This window comes from Syngnathoides biaculeatus, chromosome 9 (genome assembly GCF_019802595.1).
Source record: "Syngnathoides biaculeatus isolate LvHL_M chromosome 9, ASM1980259v1, whole genome shotgun sequence".
NCBI classification, from domain to species: Eukaryota; Metazoa; Chordata; class Actinopteri; order Syngnathiformes; family Syngnathidae; genus Syngnathoides; species Syngnathoides biaculeatus.
In genome coordinates this window covers 8,917,807-8,929,657 of record NC_084648.1, presented here as the reverse complement: position 1 = coordinate 8,929,657, position 11,851 = coordinate 8,917,807, and the positions used below count along the sequence as shown (strand labels likewise).

The 11,851-nt window shown below is 40.6% G+C and overlaps 1 protein-coding gene across 2 annotated transcripts in view; it reads right to left on the bottom strand.

Moving 5' to 3' along the window:
• Positions 1–920: 920 nt before the first annotated feature.
• Positions 921–11,851, bottom strand: part of LOC133506455 (protein tweety homolog 3-like) — a 36,778-nt gene continuing 25,847 nt past the window's right edge. The window contains exons 11-15 of one of the 2 annotated variants that reach the window (XM_061830608.1): positions 11,007–11,099; positions 10,545–10,681; positions 5,479–5,655; positions 4,231–4,306; positions 921–3,258 (exon numbers count right to left, since the gene is read on the bottom strand). In XM_061830608.1, the coding sequence (XP_061686592.1) occupies positions 3,124–3,258; positions 4,231–4,306; positions 5,479–5,655; positions 10,545–10,681; positions 11,007–11,099 (618 nt within the window). In that variant the 3' untranslated portion in view covers positions 921–3,123. The remainder of the gene's footprint in view (positions 3,259–4,230; positions 4,307–5,478; positions 5,656–10,544; positions 10,682–11,006; positions 11,100–11,851) is intronic. The other variant, XM_061830609.1, reaches the window with a different exon arrangement.

Here is an 11,851-nt window from a genome sequence, read left to right as displayed (position 1 = left end):
ACCTAGTTACAGTACTTTACTTTCAATATACCTAGACAGTTTACATTGCCTCCAGCACACACAGGTATTTATTTCATGGAGATTATAAGTACTTCCTGAAGTCTGATCCGCTGTGGGATACTTACATGTTTGAAGATTAACACAGTATTTCAAACCTTTATATCAGTAGTGTAATGTGTTGGAAAGAAATGAAGCTTTTTACTTTACTCTTTATGTTGTGCATAACTTTGGTTCACTGGTACGAGTAAGTATTCATTTTTTTATGTAAACTGACCTGTTTTCCATCCATCCAATTTTCTGAGCTGCTTATCCTCACGGGGGTCACGGGAGTGCTGGAGCCTATCCCAGCTGTCAACGGGCAGGAGGCGGGGTAGACCCTGAACTGGTTGCCAGCCAATCGCAGGGCACAGAGACAAACAGCCGCACTTACAATCACACCTATGTGCAATTTAGAGTGTCCAATTACTGTTGCATATTTTTGGGATGTGGGACGAAACCGGAGTGCCTGGAGAAAACATGCAAACTCCACATAGTCGAGGCCGGGATTGAACCCGGGTCCTCAGAACTGTGAGGCCAAAGCTTTACAGCTGTTCCACCGTGCCGCACTACACTACACTACAAATCATTCAGCCTTAATAGCCTTTCTAGAGTTTTTAATTCTATTTGAAGTTTAAAGATTAAAATACCTCAAGTACCACCTATATTCCAATTCCATTCCAAGATTAAAATATGTGATGATTAACACTGGGATAACTTCTTTCTTTGCCAGAATGCATCGCAATGTCATCCATTTTCAATCATTCCCTTGTGGGTGATGTCACTGCATTGATTTACATTTTTGGGGGGGGATCTCCGTTAGTTTTGGCTAACGCCATCGCTGGTACTAGGAAAAAAAAGTCAAACATGAGACCAAATCCATATTAAAGTTGCTTTAATTTCACTTTTTTTTCCAACATTTATTTTCCAGCTTGAATATTACCACAGTTTGGACATGTACATCATTAATACTTTTGTTTCTTTCGTAGTAGAATCATGGAAATAAAAATGAAAAGAGCAATACTGTAGAAAAACGTCTAACTAGTATTTTTTTTTTAAATCTTAGAACGTCCATTACGTTACAAGACAGTAAGATTATTTAAAAAAAACTGATGAGCGTGGAAAGACATTTTAAAAACATTATGAAAGGCGTCAAATACTCGAACATAGCACGACGCGGCTAAGTAGTGCGGTTAGCCTAAAAATGTAAGATTGTCTCGCTAATACGAGAAGTGGTGGTTAAAATCCAAGAATTTAAATGTGCTAATTCTGTACAGGGTAGGACGTTTGGCCAACTTCCAAGTCAACTAAGCTAATAGGCGGACATTTTTTGCCATATGGCTAAAAACAAGATGGTTTGGACCTGTTGGTTGACCCGACAACACCCTGCGGACTTATTCCTGTCCAAACACAAAAGAATTATGATCTGTACAGTAAAAGAATGGAAGTGGAACACAGGGCTAGATAACGCTAGTTGTTAACGGCACTTCTCCGACAAGGTGTATGATTTGCGATGCAAAAGTGCGTAGTCACGGGATGTTTAGACAACAATGTTGCGCTAAAAACGGTCTTTTTTTTGTTAAACAGCAACAGTCTAAAAATCCAATATTTGAAAAACTGTCAAATAAACTGAAAGATGAAAGCACTATCTCAGCATTTATGCAAACAACTTGGACCATAGTCTATTTTTGCAACAAATGTGCATTTAGCCTTTCGTCACACAAAAAAATGACAACGCCATCTACTGGTCCGGCATGCATACTAGATCATTTTGTGTGACGATACTTTTGTCTTTTTCAATGTCAAAAAACACCCTATAAGTATTTCTAGGTTGTTGTCTCGTAAAAGTACGCTTGTGTGCACATAATCGTTTAAAACAAAATTACCTGTTTTTGAGGTGCGAAATTCTGGTTTGGCGTGCATATTATAGCTGTTTTAGACCTTTTGGGGTATCTGCGTGAACGGAGATTGTTTGTCCTTTTAAGTGAATCACGCCCAAAAACAGTTAGCTTACACTTACTGTGTGTGTGATCTTTAATAGCTAAAAAAAAAGTTGTTTTTTTGCTGGCAACAGCCTACAAATACATTTTTCAAATACTGGAAGTTACTATTAGCAACCAAATGCTATAAGCTAGAAGTGACATGTTTATTTTTACGATGCTTCCTAGACAAAAGTCTACATTTAGTAAGCAGAATGACACTGCCAACTTCTGGCCTGGCATGCATATTACACTATTTTATCCTCACCCCCCCCATGTGCTGGTTAACAGCTAAAAACAGCATTTCCTTCGTAAATATTTGAGAAGTGGAAGTTATTGTTCCTGTCTAAACGTTGACAAGTGCACAAGTGTGTGTGTGTGTGTGTGTGTGTGTGTGTGTGTAGCAGCTGCATGTCTCGAATGTGAACAAAGAAAAAGTGCAATGCTAACCACGCACACACACACAAGCACATGTTCACTATTGATCTTTAGATACTGTACAGTAATGGGAGGAACGTCGGCAGTGGCCATTTAGCCTTCATAAAGCCGCCTTGAAGAAAAGAATTGTGCTTATGAGAATCCCACCCTCCCCCCAAAAAAAGTTTATCACAGTATCACTTGTGGTAAAATACTTGGGGGGGAAAAAAAAAATTTTTTTCCCCTCTCCGGCTCACGTTAGCACCAAGCAAACATTTTTCTGCTTTTCCCAGCGTCCTTCCTCCTCTTCTTCTCCCCATTGCAACTTTAATTTTTACCGTTTCTGTACATGGAAAGAGAGCATTTCACGGCATCATTTTCAGGCACCCTCGTTAAATTTGGCACATGGTCAGCCCCTCGGTCAAAACACTCCTGAGTGCTCGAATTCCAGAAAAAAAAAAAAAAAAGAGATGTATGGACAAGTCTTAGGTGTTATGAAGATGTACAAGTAGATGTCGCCTAAACAGGTGTGTGTAAGTGTGTGGCTGTGTGAGATACACAAACATAAGTGCACAGTACAGCACATCACCGGTTATTAAATCAGTGTTGGAGTTATGATTACTATTTACAGCTTTTGTACAGCGTGTATATGTGTGCCTGTGTATCTGTGTATGCGTGTGATGATCGTGCACTAGTGGACCGAAGACTGCGGCCGGGCGTTGGCGTGGGGCCGGCTGGCCGGGTCCAGTTGGTCGTTGGGGACGGAGCGGCGGTTCTGTTCGGGGCGATTGGTGGCCAGGTACTTGGCTCTCATACTGGAGGTGTACTGGGGACCATAAGGAAGGACGGGGAGGTAGAGGTAAAAGGATAAAAAGGAAGACATAAAAAAAGAAAAACACAGATTTTACATGGAATAAATGCAGATGAGTTGATTAATTGGCGACGGGGAGGCAGAGGGAAGGCGAGGAGTAGAGATAGGAAGATAGAATGCGTACGTAGGTGAGTGGAAGTGCAGGTTTGTCGGTAAATGCACAGGTAGAAAGGAAGTTGGGGAGGTCAGTAGGTAGGTAGGTAGGTGAAACATGGGTAATTTGATAGGTAGGTAAAGTAGGTACGTATATAGGTCGCCCAGTCAGTCGGAAGGAGGGACACATGGGTAAGTTGGGAGGCAGGGAAATATGTGGGTAAGTATGACATTATGACCAGTCATTTGGACAGCCGGGGTTTTGATTACAGTGATTGATTAACAATTCATTACGTGGAGAGGATGTTATTGTCGATGACTTCTTAACAAAGTTGTTAGTGCTACTGTTCGGATGTTAGCCTGTTAACTAGTTAGCCACCGACTACTAGCTACATCTACGTCGCATTGGAGCAACAAAGACACACACACCTCCACTCAAACGGAACACATGAAACACTTTGGGGATTATGGAGGGAAGAGGGAGGGCGAGGCGAGGTTGAGATGTGGGGGTCCGAGGGTGTGTGGGGGGGGGGGTTTGCAGGTATTGATTATGCGTACTTCCGACTCCCCCGATACGTCCTGCAGATATCAGAAGTAGAGGATTCGTGTATTCCTGTTTCCCCAGGCTGCCAAAATGACCCTGATCTGGACCGTGGTGGTCTAACGTGTCTACATGGAGTGTGTGTGGAGTGGGAGGGGTGGGGGTCGGGGGCTGCCTTACAATAGCCACACTTGAAACACAAGTGACAAACATCCAATTGTTGCTGTGGCTTATTGGAAGGCGCCGGCGGGTGTGCGAGAGGGGAGAGAGTGTTCTAGAAAGTGTGCACTTACAGAGGGTGGAGGGGACTCCCTGCCAATCAAGGGGGTGTTCTCACACCGGGGGGTCTGAAAGTTTGCGTTCTGGTTCCTGCGTTGTAGAATCAGAGGTTACTGTGGACGGCGGCGGTCAAATGCCTAGCGGCCTAGCTTACTCAACTGCAGCGTGTCTGGCTATCAATTGCGACGTAATCAAAAATAATCCTGAACGCTCTCGATGATTCTCTCTTTTTTTTTTTATTCCGATTTGGTGCTGCGGAATAGGGCTATTTGGCGAAACATCACAGGGAAACGCTAAGCTAAGTACAAGCTAAAAATGGACTAGCATCAAGTCAGGGTTCCACCGAGCCGTACAGGTTTGGAAGGGTACTGGTGTGTGTATTGTGTACCATACCGCTGTGGGTCCAGTTTAAGGTACCAAAAATTGTTACCGGATCACTGATTTTTGTGCTCTAGCTCTACCACAACTGAGGACGGATTTTTATTTTTTTATCCTACGACTGGAGATGACGGCCCGATATCAGACGTTGAAAAGTGGTACTCTACAACTGCAGCAAGTACCCCAATGTTGGGTTACAAAAATTAGTACTCAACGGAGCAGTCACTATGAATGATGGTAGTCTCCATTAGGGTACCAAAAAGAGGTACTCCACAGATCAGTGATTTCGGTACCAGCCCAACTTCCAATGGCACCCCAATATTGGGTGCTGAAAAGTGTTCCTCTACAACAGTAGCTGGTAGCCAAACAAAGCAACTGGTACCCCAGGGAAGAGTGCCAAAATGTCCTCTCCAATTGAGGGTGGTACCCCAATACTGGATTCTCAAAAGTGGTATCCTACCACCTCATTATTGAAAAATTGGTCCTGTGCCACTGCAGATCAAGGGTGCGTTCCATGATTTTGTACTCTATCCTACCACTGCAAATGGGACCATAAATTTAGGGTACCAAAAAGTGGTACTAAACAGATCAGGTATTTTTGTACCCTGATCTTGGGTACCAAAAAGTGAAACCATAACATTGCAAATGGAAACCTAAGTGTGGCGACAGCACAACCACTGGCACCTTCCACCGTTACGTAGGGTGCCAAAAAGAGCACTCGACAGATCTGTTTTTCAGGTACCAATAACAAAAACTGACATAGCGTCCCGAAGTGTAGCAAACTTGATGGAAAGGGCTTTTTTTTTTTTTTTAAATAAACTTCTTACTACTCCATGTCAATCTTGCCTGTGGTAAACGTACTCCAAGCTGGCGCACTAACTCACATGTACTCAGTGACGGGCGCATTGCTGACAGTGTGGGCGGTGGCGGGCAGGCTAGCTTCGCTACCATAGCTTGAGCCGCAGCTGTAGAGACTGGGCATGTGAACGCGGTAGAGGTTATCATGAACGCCGCCGCCCCGCGAGGCGCCCGACTCGTCTTCTCCGTCCTCCTCATCCGTCCTTTTGGGGGGTTGGGGAGGCGGGGAAGGGTAGGGAGACAACAGATTTTAAACAAACAGCAGAAGAGGAGAGGGGCGAGGGCTACTTAGCTGGTCGCTAACATGCCTGCAAAAGTGGCAGAGCCGCGGGATGCTAATGCTAATGCTGTCATTCCAAAAACATGCAGCCAGTCAGTGGACATGCAGCCTTTTGTCCCACCCTCCCTTTTGTCTCTACAGTGCGCCCAGTGCTCCATGAAAGAAAATAAGAAAAACAATAATAATTTAAAAAATGATAATAATAATAATAAGTATGGGCTGGTTGGGAGGGAAACAAACCATTTTCAGACACAAAAATGGTCAAAAATATAAAGCTGCCGTAAAGTAAATGAGAAGTTTGAAATAAGATTGATGTTGATTTGGAAAGTGGATCTGGAAGCATGAATCGCAGTTGAGCAAGAGTCAATGTGCTTTTTTTTTTTTGCTAAGGAATGGTGTGATAAGACAAGAAAACAGTTCTCTTGTTTTGTTACATTTAAACGAAGGGATTATGGGCTCTAAAATGGTTAAAATGTTACTTAAAGACTGTGTCCCACATTTAATGGGAGAATAATATTTAACTCGCTATTTAACTTTTAATGTGACAAGAGAGAAACAGTTCCAACATCCCCAAAGCCATCTAAATTGTACATTAAAATACTACAGTAATAAAGTTTTAATTTTATGAAAATAAAGACTGTCTTGTGAAAGAACTTTTTTTTTTCCCAAAATTGAAACAAATCAGTGCTTATTTAAATTTAATACAACTAGAAAATTGTTCATAATTGTACCATCACTAAGTTTAAATATAATGGGGGAAAAAGGGATTTTATTTTTTTTAATAGAATAAAGACATCAAATATTACAGGGTACAAAGTTGGATTTCTATGTGGGGAAAAAAACATCACTGTGAGAAAAAAATCTAAACAAATCCATATACCTTTAATATTCTCAGGGCATTGAATCAATCACTATTGGACTGCTCTGGCTGCCTGAGAAGACTTTTCGCAAAATGTTAGTTTTACAGGTAAATAATTTTACGAGTAAATAGTTTAAATACGACGGAAATAAAGTTGTACATTTTACGTGAATAAAAACTATTATCTTGCTAGAATAAACGGTATTCCATGAAAGAAAGTCTAAATCTGAACATATTGAAAAAAATGTTCCATTTTAGATTTATGAGAAAAATCTTCATATGTGAGGTCTCATATCTGTGGGCGAACGGGCATAGCGGATGTTGTTACCCTGCATGACCACCGGGTGGAGTTGTTCATCTTGTCCAAGGGGAGTTAGCCATAATCATCATGTAGCACCTTTTCCTCACTTTTGATAACTGAGCAACTGATTACTAGAGAAGACTAACTCTGTTTGTGTCATTTTAAGTGCAGGAGTGAATATCAAAAAGGCACATCGGTCAAAGGAACACAGGTCCAAATTGAAAATGTACTTCTAAGTTTGACAGACAGGCCTTTTCAGCCCTTTTCCTGATTCATCAGCATAACACTGTGCCAACTCCAGTTTTAAGATGGCCGAACCCATGAAACCAGGCTACACCTTTTGGTGAAGGTGCATTGGCATGTTTGTAACAGTGAATGTTATTTATCGCCTTACTTGAAATATTAATAGATTTGATAGATGTTTGGACTTACACATCTATCGCACAAAACCCTTTCTTCTTACCACATGTCAATATAAGTAAATGTTATTTATCATCTTTGGAGTTAGACCACTACTACACAACAGTGTTTTGAAATATTGATAGAGTTGAAAGATGTTTGGACTTTGACCACTAAATTAAACTAAACTTATGATCAATCATCCATCTATCCATCCTCAATAGCACTTATCCTGTTCAGCGTTGTGGGGTTCTGGCGCCTATCCCAACTGAGTACAGGCAAAAGTCACACTACACCCTGAACTGGTCGCCAGCATTCGCGTGTTAACCATCTTTCATAAAATATGGCGAAATATGACTGACTTTAGAATTATACCAACCACTATTGCAGAAAACCTTTTTAACAGCACGTTAGCTGTGAATGTTATTAATCACCTTTCGTGAAATATTGCTACAACTTTACGGGTCTCAGGATTTAGACCACTATTGCAACACAGATGTTTGTAACCATATTTCGGTGTAAGTGAAATGATTTATCATCGAACTATTGATCAATTTGATAGCTATTTGGACTTAGACGAGATACTATTGCACTGAACCGGTTCTTTTAGGGCAACCCAATTGTTGCCGCCTGGAGTTCCAATTTATGAAACTCAAGATTATGACAGTACCGCAGGAGTGGATGAAAGTGAATTAATGTGAAGATCCAATACGATCCAAGTCCAAAATTATTATATTTGGCAAAATGTAGATATCTGAGGAAAAGTATTGATATGAAGAGGACATCGGCCATATTATACGACCCCCATAAACTTTTGAATCACTCCCATGCAAAATGACAACAAATGAGTGAGCCCACTCTACTTCTTAGAGGCTCAAATAGCTTTGCTGCTTACAACATGGAATCTACCCAGAGTGTCAATTTTCCCCACAAGCTGATTTTTTATGTGACCATAAGGTCATTAAAATGTCCTCCATATGCAGCATCTCGAAGCCCCGAGCTTTTCCAAATCAGGACGTTGCAGGGAAGAAGAGGAAGAAGGCGGAGGACGAGGAGGAGGGAAGGAACAGAAGAAGGAAGAAGTGGGGCACATTGAGGTGGGGGGGCAAATAAAACACAATCTGGTGCTGACGGCAGTGCAGAAAAGAATGTGGAACTAATAATGGTTGAGGATGGATGATGCAGGGAGACACAGCGCGGAAGGACACGAGTCAAAGAACAACATGCAAAAACTGCGACCAATCTTTTTGTGCAGCAGGGCTTCCCAAACTTTATGGCTACAAATACTGCAATATTAGGCTCTTTTTTTGAAGAGGTCAAAGTCGGAATATTACCAGCATAAACGTAAACCTCTGTTAAGGGGGGAAAAAAATTCTGACAATTACATAAATTGAAATATTAAGGGAATAAAGAGAATAAAGTAATGTAACCAATTTAAGGGGGGGGGGGGTCATTGTTCTATGAGTATCAACATAGTTTTACAAAACGGAGTTCTCGTTTTTCAGAAATGTAATAACATGGGGGAAAAAAATGCAGTTTTGAAAGAGTGACTGCATTTTTTTCCTTTTAGAACCACATCTTAAAATTATGGCTCTGGAGAGAAACAAAACATTGATTCATAATCAAGATATAATTTTATGAGAAGGAAGTCATCCGTTTACAAAAAATTAATTACATGGAAGGGGTGGTTGAATTTAGCAAGATTTAAGATTTGTATTATTCTGAATAATATGGGGATCATTTAATGAGGAAAAGGCCACAAGAAAAAAAAAGTCATGAATTTCAATAACAAATATAAGAACCAAATTGTAATTTTACAATAAATACGTACTCATAAAATCCTAATTTAAAAAGTTGTATGACAACAGAATCACAGTTTTACAAGAATAGAGATCATTTTTATCAGATGGAGGTCCCGGTTCGATAAGGACAGTCATATTTGGAAAAAGGAAGGTTTTGCAGGAGAGAAAAAAAAAAGTCAGAACTCAACAAGCTGGTTATATTTTACCACCAGGAAAGTCCATCCATCCATTCGCAATACCGATTTATCCTGTTCAGGGCAGCTGGACCTGATTCCAGCTGACTTCGGGCGAAAGGCACACTACACGCCGGACTGGTCGCCAGTCAGTCGCAGGGCACATATAGACACGGACAACCACTCGCACTCGCATTCGCACCATCACTGAGTGGGAAGTGAACCCGAATGTACTACAGCATCAGTGACCAACAGGAAAATTATAGTTTATGTAGTATATGATGAGAACGAATGTGACTTTTTTTTTTTTGTGCAAGGATTAAACCATAATTTTTGGAAATGAAAATGTAATGAAATAAAAATGGGAATTTTAAACGAATAAAGTAAGGAAAAGGAAATACATAATATATCCTATATTACCAGGGAAAAGGGCAGAATCTTCGCAGAATAAAGTGAAATAACAAATAAAGCCAATCTTTTACGGCGCAATTTAATAAGAAAGTAAAAGAAATATTGAAAAAGCTGTGAGGTAGGTCAAAGTCGGAAATAAATGTAAATTAAATGATGTAAATTATAACTGAAGAAAGTCTGGATTTTACTGTTTTATGACTTGTTTCTCCAAGAACATACAGCACTATGAGAAGGGATGTAAATTTTTGAGGACATTTGAGGAAAAAAAACAAAAAACTATGGTTTCTCATTGTAATGAGAAACTCTCTCATTGTAATGAGTACGTTTCTCATTGTAATGAGTAACTAGTCCATTGCATGTGTGCATGTATAAAAGACCCTTATTCCTTATTCAGGAAGCTACCACTAGCAGGTAAATAAGCTATGAACCACAAGTAGCCATTTTTCGACACTCTCATTATCATGACTACCTTACTCATGAGTTACAATGAGTAAGTTACTCATTACAATGACAAAGTTACTCATGACAATGAGTAAGTTAAAACCAGTTGGGTTTTTTTTCCCACTTTTTTTTCCATATGACTTTTTATATGAGGAAAGAAAATGTTACGAAGTTACAGGTTCTTATGTCATAATTATGCCACAATCAAAGAGAAGTAATAATAGAAGTAGAAGTAGTATAACATCATTATTTTATATTTGTAATTAATAAGTGATATAGTTCTGTTCATTTCCACGGGTCTCGAGCCCAAAAAGTTGAGGAAACCCTGCATCGGTCATTAGTAGCGTGTTCGCTGTTAGCGTATTCAGTCATTACACCGAGGATCGTGTGAGCGAGCGCGTGTGTCCGGGCTCGTGTTCGCATTACCTCTTGCCGGGCCAGGTGTGCGGCACGCTGCAGACGATGGAGGAGAACATGAGCGCCGTGACGAAGGAGAAGAGCACCAGGTAGATGACACCCTCCACGCCATCGTAGCACAGGCCCGTCAGCGCTTGCACGTAGTCCTGAAAGAGACAGCCGGGGCCCGTGAGAAAATTACACACACTGCGGGTCTGTGTGGATTGTCAGTCATACAGGGCCTGGTAATCCGAATCTTGAGTGCAGGCAACTGGACTCTTCTTGTTTGCTTGCTGAAGAACTTGAATCTTTAATTTTAATACTCCTTCAGTTCTAGACAATACGCATGAGGGACAACCACCCGACACTCAACAGTTACAAATTTACAAACGCAGAAGCCTTCTCGATTGAAGGTGAAACGTCTTCGACAAACAAAAAGAGTCCAGTTGCCAGAGTTTCTTTCTAGCAAGCGAGCGACCGCTCTTCACTCACCATGTGCAAGCTGCGACAATCTACCAGTGCCGTCAGCTGGTGCAAGCCCACCTCCGTGGAGTTCAGCACTGACTGGATCTGATCCAGATTTTCCTGGACGCAACGACGACGTCAACAATTCAATTTAAGACAACACAGGGTGCATATGAGGAAAAGAAAATGTTCTTTGTTGCATTTGTCATACCCTTGTGGGAAGAGCAACAGTATGAGAGGGAAAAAAATGTAAACTCAAACTTGAAAAAGAAATCATAATATTATCATACATGAGTTTTAACAAAAATATTTAGAATTTTACAATAGTAGTCTTCATTTTATGAAAAGAAATGTTTTGTAGTTTTGCCAAAACTTGAGAAAAAAATTAATGAGGGGGAAAAAACCATCCCCATTTTACAAGAATAAAGTCACAATTTTACTCCCAAAAGTAAAAATTATAGTTAGTGTATCAGTGTGCATAGGTGTGTAAGTATTTTTAAATTATTTTTCTGTGAGTGTGTCTTAACAACACATCAATAATGTGGGTGGAAAAATATTCAATATGACAAGAAAAATGAAGCAATTTTATGAGCAAATTATATACAGGGAGTCCTCGGGTTAAGACGGTCTCGTCCTAAGACGTTTCAACTTTATAACACCCGTCCCCCATCCGCCATTTTGTCTGGCTAATGCTTGTCTGTGTTTGTGCGCCGGGAGTATCTTTGCATTTTTTGCCCTCCTTTTTTAGACATTATGGCCCCAAAGAAGAAAGCTGTGTCTTTTAGCAGTGCTTCTGCAAGCAAAAGAAAATCCATTACCATGGAAACGAACCTCAAGATCATAAAAAGATTGGAGAAAGGAGAGACACCAAC